Genomic DNA, 23,446 nt, shown 5'->3' on the forward strand with positions numbered 1-23,446 from the left:
GAGAAAACTTTTCTATTGCAAAACATTTTCAAAGATTTTTGGATCGACCGTATATATACCTAAAAATCTATTTTCTGGTAATTACATTTAAATTTTGGTTGATCGAATTGTTTTTAAATCTTTGAATGTATTATTCAAAATATGAAATTTATATCATGAATATTTAGAAATTAATTCTATTTCAACCTTAAAACGCATTTAATAAAATGTTTGCAAATAATGTGATTTAAATAAAAAAAATCTCCATACATTCATAACATTTTAGGTTTCAAAGGCAAAACATTCTGGGCAGTGTTGTGTTTTTTAAGCTTGAATTTTGAAGAAATTTAACGTTTTTAAATTATTATTTTCCTCATTTTCAGGTGTAAAATTGGAATTAAAACTGAAAGGAACATACATTTAATTTAGCTTTAATGTAGTTTTTGGGATAGATTCACCATAATTTAGAAATTTACGTATTTTTCCTTGCATTTTCCAATTTTTTATCTTAAAGCAGCATGGTTTATTTTTTGTCGGTAACTTAAGATGATTTTCGATAAATATTTAAGTTAAAGAAACTTTAGTTGAATTTAATAAAAAAGGTTTTTTAATTACAAAAAAGATGATATGTATCTCTCCAACTTTTGAATCGATTTTCAATGTCAGAAAATGAATCTTTCGTTAAAATTTCGAATCACTCTGAAAGAAATATTATTTTTTTCAATAACTAACTTTTAAAAAGAGCATATTTTTTGTATTTTTTTATGGTTTTTATCCTTGAAAACTTTTAAATCATTAAGATAAGTTGTTATAATAATTTTCATGTTTAACCAATTTTGAACCTTGCATTAAGCTGTCAATTTTGAACCTTGCAAAAATATTGAATTGAAAATATATGATATAAATGCCTTGAAATTTCACAAATTTTTGAATTGCATAGCTTTTGATAACTTTTAAACAAAGAAAAATCATCCAAAAATCTCAAAATGCAATCCGCTTTTCGATTCCAACACATTTGGTTATAAAAATCACGACACGAGAGTATTAAATTCTTTCAATGTCTCGACATTTTGAAATCATTGCTAACTTATAGAGGATTATATTTTTTTTATAAAAATCACTTCAGAGTACCTAGGAAAACTCGGCCACCAAGCTAGGAAGATTCATACCATTCCGATAATTCACTCATATTTTGCATCTGGAAAAAATAATCTTCAATCTATTAATGTCAGTCCGGATTTTTAAAAGAAATATTTTGCATTGCTTTTAAGCAAGTAAATCCTAAAATTTTAATTTCAAACTAATATTTTAATAAATGGAATGCAAATATGTACCAATGTTTTTGTTTTGTAGTATCAAACTTTGAATTAATAAATAGAAAAAAATCAAGACTTCAATACATTGAATAACTTACTCTGGTTGACCAATTTAATATTTTTTTTTAATTTGAGGAAAAAAATGCTTACAAAAATCAAAAGAACCAACTCCTTAATACCAAAAACCCACTCAGGTTCATTCTCACACACTGCACAAGTCCTCGAAACGTCCGTCATCCATTTGTCGTGCACTCCTGGTTGTGGGCCCGGAAAACCTTTCGAAACTTACTCTGTTCCGCCAGCCAGTCGCCGTACTGCCGGCGCAGGTCCACGTCGTACGGGTTCAGCCGGACGACGCGCCGCAGCAGCTGGCCGGCCTGCGGTCCGCTGTATAATTTCACTAATTCCAGGTAAGCCGCGGTGAAAAGTGGCTCCAGCTTGATGCACCGCTCCAGCATCCGGACGGCGTCCGCGGTTCGGTTGGACTTGCTGGAGAAAAAAAAAACAAGATTACAACCAGTAATTAGAGGAGTGGCGTGGGAGACAAATTCGTCGAACAGTTTTCGAGGTTTGCCCACTGCGAGGTAAATCGGATCATCGGAAGTAAACGGGAGCTTCGAAACAAACGTAATGGATTTATACGGGGGGAAACTGACTTTGCTGCTGTATGGGTTCCCGGAATGTTGCTGTTGCTTTTAGGATTTAGTGATGTGTTCTGTGCAGAAAGCTATTACGGCATACTAGAGTGCTCATTTTAGATTATGGAAGCATTTGGAACGAGTTCGTGGAAACAAAATCAGCTTTCAATAGGATTGGTTTTGTTTCACAACGTTTTGCTCGTGTTTTTTTTAAATATCAAATGATTTGTTTTTAAATCGTAAAATTCAAACTAATTAGTTTTCAAAAAGCTCTCAGATATTTTTCAAGACCTTGTGTTGTTATCCCATGTAGAGTTAATGGTCTGTGTATAGTTATTTTTATTTTTAATTGATTGCAAACAAATTGAATCCCTACCTCCAACCCTCCACCACCAATTGATTTCAAAATATTGTTCACACAAATGGTTGTTCTTTTTTTCTGACCGGGATTGCAAAAACTATTTCAATTAATCTATAGTGTAAACAATGCATAAATTTACATGCCATTTAAATTTATATCGTTTCCATTTTATGTCTATGCTGATTATTGTTTGGATTTATCTTTCCCCGAGCATGGGTAAATAACAAGGGAAATGCGTAATAATACCTTTATCTGGTATCTATACCAAATTTTGGTATTCCGGGACCCTTTAAAATTAGTCTTAAGGATTGTGCACGAGCAAAATGTGGTATCATACCAATTTAAGGTATTGTTTTGTTTTGCAAAATTGCTGAATTTGCAATGGTCGAACACCACATTTTGGTATTCTTTTGGTATTACAGTATTTTATCAAATTCCTCTGAAACTATGGGAAAATTTGGACCAATTTTGACAAAATAATTAATTTTGCGCTAAAATGATGTCTCAAAGCGAATGCTTTCATTGAAAACCGGAAATTTCAAACTTGATTATAAACATTTTTGATATACCCCCTAAAGAATTGACTTGAAATTGTGGAAAATTTTCTAAGTCAGGATGGCACATTTTGGTATTATTTTGGTATTGAAGTGTTTCATCAAATTCCTCTGAAACTATGGGAATTTTTTTATAAATGTTGACGAGATAATTAATTTTGCGCAAAAATGACTTGAAACTCAAAAATTTTAAAGCTGATTTTTTTTATATACCCACTGAGATTTTTTTTTAAATCGTTGAAATTTCTCTAAGTCGGGAAAACCTTATACTTTGAAAAACAGATAAATGAATTTTAGTGAATTTTAATCCAGTTTCATTTTAATAACATTTTTCAATCTTGTTATTTTTCAGAAGCTTCAAGAACTTCAAGTACAGGCCGTTCATCAATGACAAATGCATTCGATGTGGTGAAGAATATCACTAAAAACAACATGGAATCATCAGGTGAGTAGATTTGGCTGTTCCCGGGCAGACGGTAATAACAAAATTCATGCCATTTCGATAACAAATACTGTAAAAAAACAGAAAATGTTACGGAATCTTCTTGAAAAATCCAATTTTGCATAAGGGTTTAATAACAGTTTATGTTATCATAACAAAATTTGTTATTGGTCTGATATTGGTTGAAAGCCAAAACAGCTTGGGAATAACATTTTTTGTTATGGAAAAATAACTCCAACTGTTATTGGGATGATCGGATTAGTTGTTAAAATAACAAAAAATAATAACAAAGATTTGTTCGAAGAATAATTAAATATGTTATTAGTCTGTTATAAGAATAACAATTCAATAACAAAAAAATCATAGCGACGAATAACGAATCTTGTTATAAATAACATAAAATCTTATTGGCCTAGTATTTTCAAATATCAAAAAATGTTATTCCCAAGTTATTTCCGTCTGCTCGGGTTGCATATGGATCATTTCCGTTTTTTCACTAACTGCAACTGCTGCACTAAAAATGGTATGAAAATACCAAATTTTGGTATTTCTTGTGCAAATACCAGCGACCAAAATATGCTCTTGGTTGCCCAGTAATAGATGGTAGAATACCATGAAATCATACCAAAATCATGTATGTGGAAAACCACAGGAATACCAAAATTTGATTTTCCAAAGGCGCGGGATACCTAAAAATAAAACCATGGCAATACCAAGTTTTGGTATTCAAGCAATGTTCAAAAATCCAGAAAAGCTCAACTTGGTATTGAAATGGTTTTATTTTGAGGTATTATTTTACCCTTGGAATAACATGGTTTGGTATTGTTGTGCCCTTCCACATACAAGATTTTGGTATGATTTCATGGTATTTTACCATCTATTACTTGGCAACTAAGGGCACATTTTGGTCCTTGTTATTTGCCCAAGTAAACCAAAATTTGGTATTCCCGTGTAATTTACCCCTGCTCGGGTCAAATGATTTACTTCAGTGTTTCTCAACCTTTTGCGATCCATTCCCCCCTTGACTGGTTTGCAAGAACATCATTCCCCCCCCCCCCCTTCCCTTATTTTTAATTTACTGTTATCAGTACACAAATATAATTTTTTTTTTTAGGTTTGCAAAAAGATTACAATTTGCATAACAAATTAAAGTGTAAATTACGCAATAAATTATAGTAGCTATTTGAAAACGTTTTATTTTAATTTTAAAATAACTTAAATACAACGCAGATCGATTTTGATTGATTGCTTGTTTATTTGATCAATTTTGTTGAACAAGAAAAGCCACTATTCTAGGCTTTTTTTTCGTTTAAATTACAATAAATAAATACAATTGTAAAATTTGTACAAATATTAAATAAAATTAATAATTATCTGCGGCAGAAGACAGATTAATTTAAAAAATGTGAAGAATTCAAACAATCTTAAATAATATTTGAAAAACTTTTTTTCAATTTCCAATTATTTTTCAAAAAATTGTTCTTCAAAATCTGCTTGTGTCCAGAAAAATACAAATGCCTGAGAAATATAAAAAAATATTCAATTGTTTCTAGAAATGTCAAAATTCACAAAAATTTAAACAATAATTATTATTTTTTGGGAAACAAAAACAAATGGTGTTATTACTAATCAAAGAAATGATTTAAGGCATTGAATTTCTATTGAACCCTCATTCCCCCCCTAGAATGGCCAAATTCCCCCCCGGGGGGAATTCCTCACCGGTTGAGAAACACTGATTTACTTGGATAGGCAAACCTATACTGACAGTATTTGTCTTTTCACTGAGTGAAACTAAACAAACTGATATGGTTTATAAATTGAAAGCTATGAAAAACTAAATCATGCATTATACCTAAATCATCAAAAATCAAAATCAAAATCATCCGAGGAACTTAAATGAAAATTGTGTCAAGGATAAAACTTTTCTTTACTATCGCCTGATTACTACTTCAACAAAGATTGGCAATTATTCAATGCCACTTGAAAAACGATATAAAGTATACTGTACACAATAACTAAATTTTCAAAAATTCCAGATTCAACAACTTGTTTGCGGTATGTACGGCCCGGTGCTGGCGATATTGATGACGACGATAAATTCTTTGGGCGGCAAGAATCGTAAATGCTCCCTCATCAAGAAAGGATTGTCCCGATCTGTATAGAAAATTTCCATTAGCTATAACAAAACCAAACGAATCATAGTTTTAACGAACACCATTTTTGTAATCTAGTATGACACGATTTATTGTACTTTGGGATTACGTTATTCTGCATTACATGAGCAATTCTCTACGAAATCGGTATTTTTTCTTCAATTTTAATTTTTGTATTTTTTAATCCGACTGAAACTTTTTTGGTGCCTTCGGTATGCCCAAAGAAGCAATTATGCATCATTAGTTTGTCCATATAATTTTCCATACAAATTTGGCAGCTGTCCATACAAAAATGATGTATGAAAATTCAAAAATCTGTATCTTTTGAAAGAATTTTTTGATCGATTTGGTGTCTTCGGAAAGTTGTAGGTATGGATACGGACTACACTGGAAAAAAATAATACACGGTAAAAAAAATTTGGTGATTTTTTTATTTAACTTTTTGTCACTAAAACTTGATTTGCAAAAAAACACTATTTTTAATTTTTTTTATTTTTTGATATGTTTTAGAGGACATAAAATGCCAACTTTTCAGAAATTTCCAGGTTGTGCAAAAAATCTTTGACCAAGTTATGATTTTTTTAATCAATACTGATTTTTACAAAAAATCGAGATTTTTGTCGCAAAAATTTTTTAACTTCATTTTTCGATGTAAAACTGAATTTGCAATCAAAAAGTACTTTAATGAAATTTTGATAAAGTGCACCGTTTTCAAGTTATAGCCATTTTTATGTAACTATTTTCAAAATAGTCGCAGTTTTTCATTTTTTAAAATTAGTGCACATGTTTGCCCACTTTTGAAAAAAATATTTTTGAAAAGCTGAGAAAATTCTCTATATTTTGCTTCTACGGACTTTGTTGATACGACCTTTAGTTGCTGAGATATTGCAATGCAAAGGTTTAAAAACAGGAAAATTGATGTTTTCTAAGTCTCACCCAAACAGCCCACCATTTTTCAATGTCGATATCTCAGCAACTCATGGTCCGATTTTCAATGTTAAAATATGAAACATTTGTGAAATTTTCCGATCTTTTCGAAAACAATATTTTCAAAATTTTCAAATCAAGACTAACACTTTAAAAGGGCGTAATATTGAATGTTTGGCCCTTTTGAAATGTTAGTCTTGATTTTAATTTTTTTTAAATATTTTTTTCGAAGAGATCGGAAAATTTCACAAATGTTTCATATTTTAACATTGAAAATCGGACCATGAGTTGCTGAGATATCGACATTGAAAAATGGTGGGCTGTTTGGGTGAGACTTAGAAAACATCAATTTTCCTGTTTTTAAACTTTTGCATTGCAATATCTCAGCAACTGAAGGTCGTATCAACAAAGTCCGAAGAAGCAAAATATAGAGAATTTTCTCAGCTTTTCAAAAATATTTTCTTCAAGAGTGGGAAAACATGTGCACTAGCCTGTCCCATTTTGAGGTCATGTCGAGGAATTTCAGGTGCTCACTTCTTAAATGATAGATTATGATGTTAGGAACAATGTTTTCTTAGACAAGAAAAAATAATAAAATACTTTCTCGCACCCCCTAGTCGATTTACTGAAAAAAGTCACTTTTTTGAACAAATTTTCTAAAATCGCTTGGAATCAATACAAAAACTGTTTCGATCAGGTGTGTATTATCTTCAAACGATAGGTTTTTGTCCATAGATTAAGATGCACTATCAATATTGGACCAAAATTTAAGTTTTTGGACTCTCCCAGGCGGATTTGTGTCGAAAAAATCGATTTTTTTCGAAACTTTTTTCAGAAATGTTCATTTAATTTAGGGTAGCCTATTTTTCCCAGTAAAACCAATACATGCAGCTTGTAGGAAATTTCATGGCGAACATTTTTCCCTCTGAGAAAATGCAATTTCGACACTCCAGAGCCGAGATATTTGAGTTTTAGTGAGGAAAAAAGTGCCAATTTTCAAAATTTCTCAGAATTCAGAAGCAAGGCCTACTAATTACACGATGTAGGAAGCATATGTCTCAAAGGTCAGGGTATGCTTTTTCATAGTAATTTTGGCCGCTGAATCCGAATCTGAAATAAAATTTCGTGTAAACAGTGATGTTTTGGAGCTACACCCTTTTGGAATGTTATTTGCGTGTTTAAGAGGCAGTTTTGTAAATATTGCTCGGTTTGTTCTAGAGGTCGTATCGAGGTGCTCCGATTTGGATGAAACTTTCAGCGATGGTTTGTCTATACATGAGATGAACTCATGCCAAATATGACCCCTCTACAACAAAGGGAAGTGGGGTAAAACGGGCATTGAAGTTTGAATTTTCCGAGGATTTCGAATATGACAAAAGTGAGACTAAAAAGTGCCGCTATGGATGCCTACAGGACAATAACTAACGTTGTAAAATGTTTGTTATAGAAAAATCGAAAAACTTTGAGAAAAACTTCGATTGGCCAAAAAGTTATTACCGTAGGCTTATAGTCCATGAAATTCCCTAACTTTTGAACTAAAAGAGTATGGGTGTTGGAGGCTGTTGCAAAAAGATAATGAGGTTCAAAAAAACATGTTTAACAGTAATTTGCAAAAGCTATGAGAAAAGTCAAACCAATCCTGGATGTCTATGGCTCATTTTGAAGTGCTTCAAAAGACCTTTAGAATGCATCTAAGAGAGTTGGAATTGATGAAGTTTTACTAAAATGCGAGCAATTTTAAGATTTTTTTTATGTTTTTTGGACCTCAAACTTCAATGCCCGTTTTACCCCACTTCCCTTTGTTGTAGAGGGGTCATATTTGGCATGAGTTCATCTCATGTATAGACAAACCATCGCTGAAAGTTTCATCCAAATCGGAGCACCTCGATACGACCTCTAGAACAAACCGAGCAATATTTACAAAACTGCCTCTTAAACACGCAAATAACATTCCAAAAGGGTGTAGCTCCAAAACATCACTGTTTACACGAAATTTTATTTCAGATTCGGATTCAGCGGCCAAAATTACTATGAAAAAGCATACCCTGACCTTTGAGACATATGCTTCCTACATCGTGTAATTAGTAGGCCTTGCTTCTGAATTCTGAGAAATTTTGAAAATTGGCACTTTTTTCCTCACTAAAACTCAAATATCTCGGCTCTGGAGTGTCGAAATTGCATTTTCTCAGAGGGAAAAATGTTCGCCATGAAATTTCCTACAAGCTGCATGTATTGGTTTTACTGGGAAAAATAGGCTACCCTAAATTAAATGAACATTTCTGAAAAAAGTTTCGAAAAAAATCGATTTTTTCGACACAAATCCGCCTGGGAGAGTCCAAAAACTTAAATTTTGGTCCAATATTGATAGTGCATCTTAATCTATGGACAAAAACCTATCGTTTGAAGATAATACACACCTGATCGAAACAGTTTTTGTATTGATTCCAAGCGATTTTAGAAAATTTGTTCAAAAAAGTGACTTTTTTCAGTAAATCGACTAGGGGGTGCGAGAAAGTATTTTATTATTTTTTCTTGTCTAAGAAAACATTGTTCCTAACATCATAATCTATCATTTAAGAAGTGAGCACCTGAAATTCCTCGACATGACCTCAAAATGGGACAGGCTAATGTGCACTAATTTAAAAAATGAAAAACTGCGACTATTTTCAAAAAAGTTACCTAAAAATGGCAATAACTTGAAAACGGTGCACTTTATCAAAATTTCACTAAAGTACTTTTTGATTGCAAATTGAATTTTACATCGAAAAATGAAATTGAAAAATTTTTGCGACCAAAATTTCGATTTTTTGAAAAAATCAGTATTGATTAAAAAATTCATAACTCGGTCAAAGATTTTTTGCACAACCTGGAAATTTCTGAAAAGTTGGCATTTTATGTCCTCTAAAACATTTCAAAAAAAAAAAATAGTGTTTTTTTGTAAATCAAGTTTTAGTGTTAAAAAGTTAAATTAAAAAATCACCAAATTTTTTTACCGTGTATTATTTTTTTCCAGTGTAGTCCATACCCATACCTACAACTTTGCCGAAGACACCAAATCGATCAAAAAATTCCTTCAAAAGATACAGATTTTTGAATTTTCATACATCATTTTTGTATGGACAGCAGCCAAATTTGTATGGAAAATTATATGGACAAACTAATGATGCAAAATGGCTTCTTTGGGCATACCGAAGGCACCAAAATAGTTTCAGTCGGATTAAAAAATACAAAAAAATCGAATGACCGAAATCCTAGAGAACTGCTCTATAGCAAAACGTCATCATTAACTTATTTTCGACCAAAATGGTCTATGTCACAAGATTGCACACAGCTGACGAGATGGTAAAATACCATGAAATCATACCAAAATCATGTATGTGGAAGACCACAGGAATACCAAAATACCATGGCAATACCAAGTTTTGGTATTCAAGGAATGTTCAAAAATCCAAAAGGCCTCAACTTGGTATTGAAATGGTTTTATTTTGAGGTATTATTTTACCCTTGGAATAACATGGTTTGGTATTGTTGTGCCCTTCCACATACAAGACTTTGGTATGATTTCATGGTATTTTACCATCTATTACTGGGCAACCAAGGGCACATTTTGGTCCCTGTTATTTGCCCAAGTAATACCAAAATTTGGTATTCCCCTGTTATTCACCCCTGCTCGGGTCAAATGATCTACTTCGATAGGCAAACCTATACATACATTATTTGTCTTTTCACTGAGTGAAACTTAACAAACTGATATGGGTTATAAATTGAAAGCTATGAAAAACAAAATCATGCCTTATACCTAAAATAAAAAAAAATCATCCAAGGAACTTAAATGAAAATTGTGTCAAGGATAAAACTTTTCATTACTATCGCCTGATTACTACTTCAACAAAGATTGGCAATTTTTCAAAGCCACTTGAAAAACGGTTTAAAGTATACTGTACACAATAACTAAATTTTTCAAAATTCGAGGTTCAACAACTTGTTTGTGGTATGTACGGCCCGGTGCTGGCGATATTGATGACGTCGATAAATTCTTTGGGCAGCAAGAATCGTAAATGCTCCCTCATCAAGAAAGGGTTGTTCCGAACTGTATAGAAAATTTCCATTAGCTATAATAAAACCAAACGAATCATAGTTTTAACGAACACCATTTTTGTAATCTAGTATGAAACCATTTATTGTAATTCGGAATTACGTTATTCTGCATTACATCAGATTTGTTATTACTTTTGTGTAATTCTGAATTACAAAAAAATGAAATTCATAAACCATATTTTTAAGGATTATAAAATATTATGATTTGAAGATATGAAGTATTAAAGATGAAGATGTGAAGATTTGAACATTTTTTGCTTACTTTTTTTAAAGGTTGTATGTAGGGTAGAGTAGTCATCAATGAGACACGGGGAACAATGATAAAATGGCTCTAACAAATCGTAGTTTTATCAAAACAGGCTCATATTTGGGAGAAAGTTGTGTCTACTGGATACCCTTGATACTGGGGTGTAAAAGCCCATCCCGAGCAGACGGAAATAACTTGTGAATAACATTTTTTGATATTTGAAAATACTAGGCCAATAACATTTTATGTTATTTATAACAAGATTTGTTATTCGTCGTTATGATTTTTTTGTTATTGGATTGTTATTGTAATAACAGACTAATAACATTTTTTGTTATTCTTCGAACAAATCTTTGTTATTATTTTTTGTTATTTTAACAACTAATCCGATCATCCCAATAACAGTTGGCGGTATTCTTCCATAACAAAAAATGTTATTCCAAAGTTGTTTTGGCTTGCAACCAATATCAGAACAAAAACAACTTTTGTTATGATAACATAAACTGTTATTAAACCCTTATGCAAATATGGATTTTTCAAGAAGATTCCATAACATTTTCTGTTATTTTAACAGTATTTGTTATTGAAATGGCATGAATTCTGTTATTACCGTCTGCCCGGGATGGGTAACAATGAGACACATAATTTTTTCCTATTTAAACTATTCAAAATCCATGGCAAATCTCCAAAAGATGCATTGGAAGTAAGTTTTGGCACATTTTTAGAGTTTTAAATTTATTTAACCAAAGATATAAAGTTATTTGGTATACATATAAGGTTTTATATAATTAAAATACTTTTCAAGTTAACTTTTGTCAAATGTAATTTCAAGTTGGCAAAATTACTTTTGAATGTCCAAGACAAGTCAAGAGCAATGATGTGAGATAGGGGACCATCCATAAACCACTTGGACACTTTTTTGGAAATCTCGATACAGCGATATGAAGTATTTTTTGATTCAGCAAAATCAAATGCAAAATCAAATGGCGCGCCATGGCCATGGCGTCTAGCGCGTCGCGAGGCACGACGCGTGTCTTTTTTGCTGGGGCCGATTTTTCGAAAAAAAATGCCAAACTTTGAAGGTTTGTACCCCACTCCAGGGTGCTCCAAATTTCATTGTTATATATATCAAAAGATGCGCAAGGATCTGGCCTACACGCCAATTATGTTGAAAATAAACGCTTCAGTGGCCAAAATGCCTCAAAAAGTGACATTTTTAACAGAAAAAAATATTAACAGTTTCTGATAAAATAACAAGATTTGGTATTGAAGTGATATTATACTGAAAATGTTTATTGCGAATTTTAGAGATTTTGCAACAATCGTGAAAGTTGTAAAAAGCTCTCCAACAACTATCGAAGACACACACCCTAGTTTGAAACTGATCGAAAGTGGTCGAAAGCAACAAAGCTCAGTCGAGACGAGCACGCACCACTGTAGGCGAGCGGGGGGGGGAGAAGGGATATGATTTTCAGTGTGCAAATATGTTGTGTGCAGTTATGATTTGCACAGGGGGAGAATTTGGTGCAAAGTGTGCAATAATAACACGCTAATAAGAGGAAATGTTATACATTTCAATAACTCTCCTAATAACAAGATTTGTTATTCGTTTGGTATTCTGACTTAGAAATAAAATTACCATAAATCGCACAAATGGAAAAGTTTTCAAGTGTCCATAACACAATCTGTTATTATTTTTTCTTTTGTTAAATATGTTTAGATCTTTGATATAATTTTGACCATTTTCGTCGGGGTCATTATTTTGGCCATGAAATGAGGTCCTTGAGCTAAAATTATTCTAAAAAGTTGAAATTTTGAAAGTTGATTTTTTTTTATTATTTGATATACACCATATTCTTTTTTTAAGTCACCTTTTTTTAAACGATTCTCGATTTACACAACTTTTTTTTAGTCATGACTTAAAATGAGAATGTCCATGACTTAAATTGAGAATCTGACTTAAATCAAGAATCTTTGGGATTTCGTAATTTTTCGAAGTATTTTCAAAATGTATCAATTGTATTTTATTTAGTTATGTTATTAAAACATTTAAGCATGGTTTTGGAACACCTGGGATGTTCTAGTCCATCCGAAACTTCCGGGAATTTTGTGCAACTGGCTTACCAAAGAAACTAGTCGAAACTTCAAAATTTTGACAACGGATCCTACCCAGACTGCTTCAGTGATTGCGGTAGGCTACAGTACATGGTTGTAACAACTTATTGGGATGATCTGGGTCATCCAAGGAATCCCTGGAGTTAAGATCTGCAGGTCTACCACCGTAACAAGCCAGAGGTCGACGGTTTTTGACCCCAGAACATACCCGCATAGCTTCAGTGAATATGGTAGACTACTTTCCAGATGTGTTGAGATGTCCTGGGTCATCCAAGGACTCCCTGGAGTTAAGATCTGCAGGTCTACCGCCGTAACAAGCCAGAGGTCGACGGTTTTTTGACTCCGGAACATACTCGCATAGCTTCAGTGAATATGGTAGACTACTTTCCAGATGTATTGAGATGTCCTGGGTCATCCAAGGACTCCCTGGAGTTAAGATCTGCAGGTCTACCGCCGTAACAAGCCAGAGGTCGACGGTTTTTGACCCCGGAACGTACCCGCATAGCTTCAGTAAGTACGGCCGTCGACCTCTGGCTTGTTACGGCGGTAAATCCACAGATCTTAACTCCAGGGAGTCCTTGGATGACCCAGGACATCTCAACACATCCGGAAAGTAGTCTACCATACTCACTGAAGCTATGCGGATATGTTCCGAGGTCAAAAACCGTCGACCTTTGGCTTGTTACGGCGGTAGACCTGCAGATCTTAACTCCAGGGAGTCCTTGGATGACCCAGGACATCTCAATACATCTGGAAAGTAGTCTACCATATTCACTGAAGCTATGCGAGTATGTTCCGGAGTCAAAAAACCGTCGACCTCTGGCTTGTTACGGCGGTAGACCTGCAGATCTTAACTCCAGGGAGTCCTTGGATGACCCAGGACATCTCAACACATCTGGAAAGTAGTCTACCATACTCACTGAAGCTATGCGGATATGTTCCGGGGTCAAAAACCGTCGACCTCTGGCTTGTTACGGCGGTAGACCTGCAGATCTTAACTCCAGGGAGTCCTTGGATGACCCAGATCATCCCAATAAGTTGTTACAACCATGTACTGTAGCCTACCGCAATCACTGAAGCAGTCTGGGTAGGATACGTTGTCAAAATTTTGAAGTTTCGACTAGTTTCTTTGGTAAGCCAGTTGCCCAAACTTCCCGGGAGTTTCGGATGGACTAGAACATCCCAGGTGTTCCAAAACCATGCTAAAATGTTTTAATAACATAACTAAACAATATTCAATTGATACATTTGGAAAATTCTTCGACAAATTACGAAATCCCAAAGATTCTTGATTTAAGTCAGATTCTCAATTTAAGTCATGGACATTCTTTTTCTAAACGATTCTCGATTTAAACACCCCCATTTCGTTGTGTAAATCAAGAATATGGTGTACCCCTAAGGGACTTTGCTAATATTGGCTAGAACTATGGGATAATTATGACCATTTTCGTCGAGGTCATTATTTTAGCCATGAAATGGGGTCCTTAAGCTAATCTGTTTCTAAAAAGTTGAAATTTTGAAAGTTGTTTTTTTTTTAATTATTTGATAGACCCCCTAAGGGACTTTGCTAATATTGGCTAGAACTATGGGATAATCCTGACCATTTTCATCGGGATCAAGCTAAAGTTATTTTAAAATTATTTTAAAAAGTTAAAATTTTAAAAGTTGATTTTTTTATTATTTGATATACCCCCTGAGAAACTTTACTAAAATTGGCTAGAACTATGGAATAATTTTGACCAATTTAATCGTGGTCATTTATTTGACCATGAAATGGGGTCCTTGAGCTTAAATTAATCTGATAAAATTAACTTTTGAAAGTTGTTTTTTTTTTAAGTTAGTTATATTCTCTAAGGGAATTGATTTATTTATTGAGAATTTTTGAAATGTAAATAGCAAAAAAAGTTATTATTTTCACAGAGCGAGGAAGTCGGAGCTGACCTTGAAGTTCGAGCTGGAGTGAGACCTCGGAGACGGCATCGGATTCAGCTAATTTTCAGCAACATTCACTTGGAGTCGGAATCTGTGAAGTCGGGTATTTTTGGAGAGCTGAAGTCGGCGTTAACGTCATATCCAGCATCCAGAGTCGAAGTTGTCTTCAAAGTATGGATTCAAAGTTGCTTGAAGGAACCCGACTCTGCAGCCCTGACTAGTACAGAAGAGTTTTGGCAACTGCAGGTTTATTTGCAAATGGCAAATAAACCAAAACAATAACTTTTGTTTGTTATGGAGACATACAAGTTCAATAACAATGCTGCTCCACCTCTACGCACAAAATAACAAATCTTGTTATTCCTTCATGATTCCTTCTGTGTTATTGGTTAGTTATTGCAATAACAACATAATAACAGTTTAAGTTATTCTTCGAACAAATCTTTGTTATTGATTTTTGTTATTTTAACAACTAATCCGATCATCCGAATAACATATTTCGTTCTTCTCACAACATCAAAAACTTACCTTCCCAAGTTATTTCCGTCTGCTCGGATTTACAAAGAATTCGAATCGATGAAAATGATTTTTTCTTAGTCTCAACTAATAAGCCTTCAATTTTCAAATGATGGCTCTTGGTTTGAATATCAATGGCATAACTTATTTTTTTATATAAAAAAATTAATTAAAAATTAAAAAAAGTCAAATTTGGTTTGAAAAAAGAAATGAGCAAAAAATTTTTTTGTATCTTTTCAAAAGCTATGCCTGATTTTAATTCATTTTCGTGTACCTATTTTTTTCTAAAAATCCTAATCATAACCTAAAACTTTCCCGAAGACAACAAATCGATAACAAAATTCCTACTCAAGATACTACATTTCAACCATTTTGTTAGACCAGTCCCCAAATTTTTATGGAGTTTTGTTTGAAAAAAAATATAATGCAAAATGACTGTATTTGGCATAGGAAATAAAAGGACGAAGTTGCCTCCAAATAAAAAATAAACACAAACACAATGATTTACGAAAACGGAGAGAACTAGTCATATGCTTCTATTGTATTTGATTATATTCTTGTACAGGGAAACCTTTTTTAAGCGACGGCGATACACTTTTTATTTTGTCAATTTGTCTGAAACCAAAGAAAAATTCTCACAAGCTAGGTAATTTTAATATTGTTGTCCTCATTTTAAGATTTGATTTCCCAGATTCAAGTATCCAACGCTCTCTCCTTCCTCATTTAAAAAAAAAACCTTCAAGCGTTGATTGCAGCTCGCTACGCTCACCCCAACTGCAAGAGTTGCTTGCTCCATCAATACCCAATTTGCAGCGCATATCACGTTACAACTTCGCACAATGTTGCCTTAATTCCGGGTCCTGCGAGGATAGCGCACTACTTTGCAACAAGCTCTAGCTTCAGCTTCAGCTCCCGCTAGTAACAGCAGCGCTAGTTTGATTTATGGACGGTGAAAATCTACCACGCTCCGTCATCTCGTCACCATTGTTGGATGCTTTGGGCATTTTTTTTTTCGAAAGATTGTGATTTTGATTTTTTGATTTTGAATTTTTTCACATGATAATTTGAAATAATTTAGTGATTTTTTGTATGTTGAAAATTACGAATGTAACGAGTTCACAGAGAATTGCGACCATCTCGCAGCTTCCACACGATGACGGAGAAAAAAAACCGGCCCCATCCATAATAAAGCTGATGTTGGCGTAGGACTACCCTGAAAAGCGCGCGGGCGTTGTTAGTTGAGCTTTTGGAGAGTGAACAAGAAAAAAATAAAAAGCTCCAGAATAAAGTGCAACCCAGCGCAGAACTGCGGAGCAGTCAAGTGAGCTGCAGTAAGTTTATGTTGCACGTAAAGTGGATATAAGCATAAAGTTTCAACTGGTATTTGGAGAAGTTCGTTCGAAGCAGGCAGGCAGGCAGGCAGCTGCCAGAGAATAAGCTTAGAACAACCGACAAAGTTAAATAACGAAAGAGCTTTGCAACACACTTCCCGGTTCCTGGAGTTTGAGGTTTCAACTTCAATCATAAACCTTTCCGCTGATACGGTTGGTGCACATGACAGAATGGAAAATTTTCCTTCTCTCCTGAATTAGTTAGTTTGAGATTCTATTCAAGAGATAGTTAGTTGGCAGTTTGAATGAGTGAGTTTTCAGAAGGCTGATTTTAATTTAATCTTTTCAATCTTATTTAAGTTGAACATTTCATATAGCTCCAGCAACTGGAATGACTTCAATTTCCATCAAATCTCACACGTCATTTTTCAACCCAACAAAAAAACCTTCCTTTTCTCACACCCACCCGGGAACACCAACGTGATTCAGCAAATCGTTTCACAAATCTGACATTTCTCACATCACAAAGCACTTTCCAAAACGATTCGAAAGAAACAAAAAAGAAAGAAAAATGGAAAGCCATTTTCCACTTATTGTGATGCTCTGGGGAGTGGCGTCGATACCGTCCTGACCGTTTGGAGGATTGGTCGAAACTTTAAACATTTTTCCCCGTTTTTTCTCCTTTTCAAAGGTTTTACCAATAAGCAGCTCAAAGGACGGACTCGAAAGGAGGGGGGCATTTAGTAGGAAGTAATCCCAATTCCCAGATTAAAAATTCTTCCACATGTGATGGGCCTCCGCCTTTAAGGGAAAGAGGCGAGGTTTTTTTGTTCTGTTCGAACTGGCCTACGGAGCAAAAAGTGGCAAAGTGTTGGATTTGAAAAAGAGTGGAAAATTGAATTTCAATCGTGTCAGAAGGGTGGAAACGTTAGGCCTAGGCTAGGGTGTAGGTATGAGGACAAAACAGTGCACTGCAGTGGGTGGAGGATGTTCAGCAAATTGTTGAACAAATCAATTTTGAAATTGATATTGATTGGATGGCAGCCAATTAACAGCAACAACAAGATGCGGTAAAAAGTATTTCTGCCATCATCAAAAATGAAAAAAAAAAATGATTTATTATAGGGGAAGGTGGGGCAAGTGTAACAAGCTAAGGAAATGCTCGTTATAACCCATTAAAACGTTAAAAAATCTGTTGGATTTTTTTATAATCATCTTATTTCAGGTCTTGACTAAGACTTTGATAGAACAAGTTTTTTTTAAATCCTGTTTTTAATGTAAAAATTTGATTTTAATTTTTTGATTTTCCGTACGTTAGACTCAACTAGTGGGGCAAGACGAACAACCCGTTGGGGCAAGAGGAACAATGCATGAAACAACATGTTAATTTGCTAACAATTAAACTGTTATCACTTCGATACATCAGATTAGAATATATTTGAGACGTTTCTTTCATTTTCAGATTAAATTATTATATTTTACTATAAATATAAAAAAATTCGACGGTTTTGTTCGAACGCGAATCAGTTCAATACGGAGCGTCTGATCGAGGCGCTCTTTGTTGCGTTGGGTTCGTATAAGCCCAAGGAAGGTTCTTACGCCAAGAAATTTCCACTTTAGCCACTCTGGAACCGATTCCGGAAAATCTGCAGATTGTATGGAAAAAGTTGCGTAAAATCTAATTTTGATCATAGGAGGCTGAACAAGGATAAAGCTGAAAACGTCAACAAACGAAAAAAGGAAAAGACGAAGTTTTTCGGGTAAGGCTTGTTTTACTATAAATATGATCGTTTTTACGAAATTAAATAATTACTTAGATGATAATTAGTATTTTTTTTATAATATCACTATATTCAAGGGTTTCCAGGAAAGCCTCAGACTGGCAAGTAATTAATAATTACTTTGATTTTTAGCTGGTAATTAGGTAATTCTTTAATTACTTAGTAATTCATGGTAATCAGAGTAATTTTAAATAATAAATTGGTGATTAAAGTAATTTTTGAGTAATTAAAGTAATTGCTTTTTTTTAATTGTACTTCTTCAACGAAACTATTTACTTTTTATATATAATCTTTTATAACAGTATTTTATTAATTTCAAATAAGAATGAAACACAAAGATTAAAAAAGACTGGTTCTGTAGGTCGAAGGCCTTATTCACCATAGTTCTCTCCTAAAACACTCCTAAAATTTATTTTTATCATGTTGTTTATCGAAGCTGACTAAAAGGCAACGCCATGATATATTACCCAGCGAAAAATGTTTTGTGAAACCGAAATCTATTCATTTTTATTAAGGCTGGTACAAATATTTTTAAAAGTTTTTGTCACCCCCCCCCCCCCCTTCAAAATTGGCCCGAAAAATCAGGGGGCAAAAAAAATATTTTTACAATAAACTTCAAAATTTCAATGAAAATTCAAGTGCAACCAGCTGAAATCAAATTAAAATACATTCTCCTGCGTTTAAAATCATTTTTAGCATGTTTATGTTTGTTAAAAATCTTAAGATTTTTTGAAAATTTTCGATGCAAAATCTTTTTTTTCGATACAATTTTTGTTTTTGTCAGATCTTAGATTTTTTGAAAACTAATGATTGCAAAACAACTGAACTAGTGTAAAATGCATTTTAAAACACTTTTTTCATTGAAATGTGAAGACTATGGCTTGTTATTTAAATTTTTATATTTTTTTATTTTTTTGCCCCCCCCCTTGACCTTGGCCAGGGCCGAGGGACAAAAACTTTTTTAAATATTTGCATCGGCCTAAGTAATTATAAAAATATGTTTTTTTTTTTTTTTTTTTGCAGGAGCCACATTAGAATTCTCGATTAAATTTTCAAAAGGTCCTATCTGCATAGGAAACCCATGAGGGATAGGTTGTTTTGAAAATTTAATCTAGAATTGATTAATTTTTTATGCTTTTCCTTCTGATAGGCAGTCAAAATTATTTGAAGTTTATGTTGATCAAATATTTAAAACCAAAATGTACCTAATTATCATTGATAAAAACAAAGATTTCAAGTGATAGCCATTTAAAAATCATGAAAATAAAATATGTATTTTATATTTTTTCATAATCTGCAGAAATTTACAGTCCTGTAATATCTCTCTATTAAGAGCTATGTTATTTTCCCGAAAAATTTCCAAATATTTCTGAGACAAATGTTTTAATGTTAAAAATCAAACTCAGTGAAATCACAATCGACTAATATTCAGATGCAGAAATTAAATCCAATGTAAATGTCACATTTCACATTATTCGTATTTTCAGTAACGGATTTTTTTTAAATTTGCTTGAGAAAAAAAACATGCAAAGTAATGTCAAACCAATGTTTGAAAAACATTTTAAAAATTAACGTTATTTTGATGAATTTCACAATTTTTATGAAAACCCGCTGCAAATATTTGTCAAAGCTTTTTTTTTTGGCTCGAAAATTCAGGGGGCCTTTTTTCAAACAACTTCTATATTTTAATGGCATTCGGCTTGCAATAAACTGAAAACAATTTTAAATTATTAATTAATTATATTAAAATTCATATATTGAAGTAAAGCAGTACAGTATTTTTTCATCTTTTGCAATTGATTGATAAGGGTACGGTTGATTGAAACGTGAAACATAATGGAATTTCGAATCAGATTATGACCAGGTTAAATTGGCCATAAAGCAAATATTATTGTTCATATCAATTGAGCAACTTATTTTTTACCTGAAAATGGTATAATTAAATACTAATGTCAATTTTATAATAAAATAAAACAATTCCAAATTTCAAACCAATTAGTAACTCGCTGTAGGATATTATGTAAACATCACCCAAAGTTTCAGCGTCCTCTAGTGCGGGGCATTTTTGACGTTTGATCGCCTATAGCTATTTTCAATAAAAATTATACGCGAAATTCACAATATCCTGATTGGTACAAAAAAAAAAACAAACAGCATAATGTTTGAAAGAGCTATCGAATGAGCTATTTATAAATAATTTAGTTTAGAACCGTAGAAATGAATACTTAAATTTAAATTAAATGTTTTTTATTGTAGTGAAAAGTAATTAAGTAATTTATGTAATTAATCATTTTGGACCAGTAATTTGAGTAATTAATTGGCAGATTGGCAAGTAATAAACGCTTCTGGAAACCCTTGACTATATTTTGTGAGGACAATTTGTTTATCAGTTTTTAAGTACTTTTATGTATTTATTTCCCAATAAAATATGTTGTTGCAGCAATTCGTAATTTTTTCCATACTAAAATTCCATATGGTACACTTGCCCCACCTGAACAAGATTTGTTAAAAGCTCTCAACAAAAATAACCAAAAGTTAAATCATACTTTATAAAAGGCTCCAGTCATTGGTAGGGACACTACTGATTTAGGAAAAAATGTTTTCGATGTTTTCGTATTTTTTAGTCCGGCTGAAACTATTTTGGTGACTTCGGTATGCCCAAAGAAGCTATTTTGAATCATTAGTTTGTCCATATAATTTTCCATACAAATTTGGAAGCAGCCAAAAAAAAAACCTTGATTTGCAAAAAACACAATTTTTATTTAATTTTTTGATAAGTTTTAGGGGACATCAAATGCCAACTATTCAGAAATTTCCAGAATTAGCATAAAAATTTTGACTGAGTTATAAATTTTGAATCAATTCTGATTTAAAAAAAAAACGAAATATTGGTCGCAACAATTTTTCAACCTCATTTTTTGATGTAAAATCGAATTTGCAATCAAAAAGCACTTCAGTGAAATTTTGATAAAGTGCACCGTTTCCAAGTTATAGCCAGTTTAAGTAACTTTTTTAAGAATAGTAGTTTTTTTTTTTTTTTAATAAGTGCCCGTGTTTGCACACCTTCGAAATTTTTTTTTTATTTTGAAAAGCTGAGAAAATTTTCGATATTTTGCTTTTTAACTTTTGTTGATACGACCCTTGGTTGCTGCTATGCAAAGATTAAAAAAACAGGAAATTGATGTTGAACAACCCAAACAACACACCATTTTCTAATGCGATATCTCATTGGTGAAACTTTCTGATTTTTACAAAAAAAACAATATTTTCATATTTTTTTTTTGTTATCAAGACTAACATTTCAAGTGTTTTTGTTTTCAAAAATGTTTTATTGAGTTATTTTTTTAAATCAAATTTACAACTCCAATAATTCAAAATAACGTGAAATTTTCCGGATTCCGAACATGCTTAAATTGAGATCAAAAAGTGCCGTAATGGAGGCTTACAGGGCAAGAACTAACGTTGTAAAAAGTTTGTTATAGAAAAATCGAGAAACTATGAGAAAAACTGCAATTGGCCAAAAAGTTGATTCCGTAGTCCATTAAATTTCCTCACTTTTGACCTATAGGAGTATGGGTGTTGGAGGCTGTTGCAAAAAGTTACTGAGGTTTAAAAAAAATCAATGCTCGTTTTATCCCACTTCCCTTTGTCGTAGTGGGCTCATGTTTGGCATGAGTTCATCTCATGTTTAGACAAACAAACGCTGGAAGTTTCATACAAATCGGAGCACCTCGATACGACCTATATAACAAACCGAGCAAAATCTACAAAAAACTTACTCTTGAAGGAAAAAAAAAAAGATGTTCCTTTTTTCTTGTGACATCTAGGTAGTATCCTTGGAAACGAACTTAATTTTCAAAAAATGTGATTTGAAGTTCTTTTAAAACTTTTTTAAAAATGAATGCTTTACCCAAAGATTTTTTTTTTGCCTTACCCAAAGCGTTATCAAAGTGAATCGAATTGATATCTGGATGGAACACTTTTTTATTTGAGTTTGAAAATTGTGCTATTTCTTTACCTAGCCAATAACTCCCTTCAGGATAATCCAATATGGGATGTTTTATCCCTTATTTATTGCGTTTTTAACGGTGCACATCAACCAGAGATTTTGCATTAAGCCCTTTCAACTGTATTTTGTATATTTAAATTTAATTGAATTTTGCCAAAGTTACAGCCGTTTTAAGATTTTTACGTTTTTGAACCTTCAAACTTTGTGTCCCGATTTGTTCCTCTTCCCGTTGACCAAGAGTGCTCATATTTGGCCCAGATGCTCGTTTTATATGTACAGATAACTACTAAAACAAAATTTTTATGGCGTTACGAGATGAGTGGATGTGGACCAATTTATCCATTCTTTAGCAAAAACCATTTTCAACATCTTCTGATGACACAATATTTAACCAGTGCCATATATTGTAAAGAAACACTTGCACTCTTATACCCTGGAATACACCTACATATACTTTACGCAAACTCCTCCAGCACTTCTCTCACCACGCAAGCAAAAAAAAAAAAGAGCAATTATAATTTCTAAGCTGCGACTAATCCCATAAGCTCGGGCACACCTGTTTCTTGTCTTTCCTGAAAGCACCGTGTTCTGTACCACCCACGTGTGCCGCGAAAGCACGGTGAAATCAAGCAAGAGAAGGAAATCTAAGCTTGAGCTTGGAAAAGCGCAAACCCTCCGGTTGGAAAATGTACCAAGGAAGTACTTAAACAGCTCACCGTGAAAAGTTCCCGTCTTTATTTCGTCTTCGTTCATCAACGGAACCTCGGTCGTCGTTTTTTCTAAGAATCTTTATAAATTCATTTTTCATTTTGGAGCACTGCCAAGCTGGAAAAGCATCAATTTTCCTAACATGGTTTTACGGTTTTTACAGAGATGTTTTAAGACTTTGGTTGAAAGGAACGGCACGTGCAGCAGATTGACATTATCCGGAAGAAGTGGCAGGTAATACGACGGTGCAACACTGATAGATTGATTGTAAGCTGCATGGAGAATGTAAGCTGTGGTGTATTTTTAATACAATTTTTTGTGAAAAATCAATTTTCCACT

At 33.2% G+C, this 23,446-nt stretch overlaps 1 protein-coding gene across 1 annotated transcript in view; it reads right to left on the bottom strand.

Moving 5' to 3' along the window:
- Positions 1 to 23,446, bottom strand: part of LOC120424578 (protein O-mannosyl-transferase TMTC1-like) — a 75,871-nt gene that overhangs the window by 11,129 nt on the left and 41,296 nt on the right. Inside the window, exon 5 of the mRNA XM_052707032.1 lies at positions 1,585 to 1,784. Coding sequence (XP_052562992.1) covers positions 1,585 to 1,784 — 200 coding nt within the window. The remainder of the gene's footprint in view (positions 1 to 1,584; positions 1,785 to 23,446) is intronic.

This window comes from Culex pipiens, chromosome 2 (assembly GCF_016801865.2).
Source record: "Culex pipiens pallens isolate TS chromosome 2, TS_CPP_V2, whole genome shotgun sequence".
In the NCBI taxonomy this organism is placed as follows: Eukaryota; Metazoa; Arthropoda; class Insecta; order Diptera; family Culicidae; genus Culex; species Culex pipiens.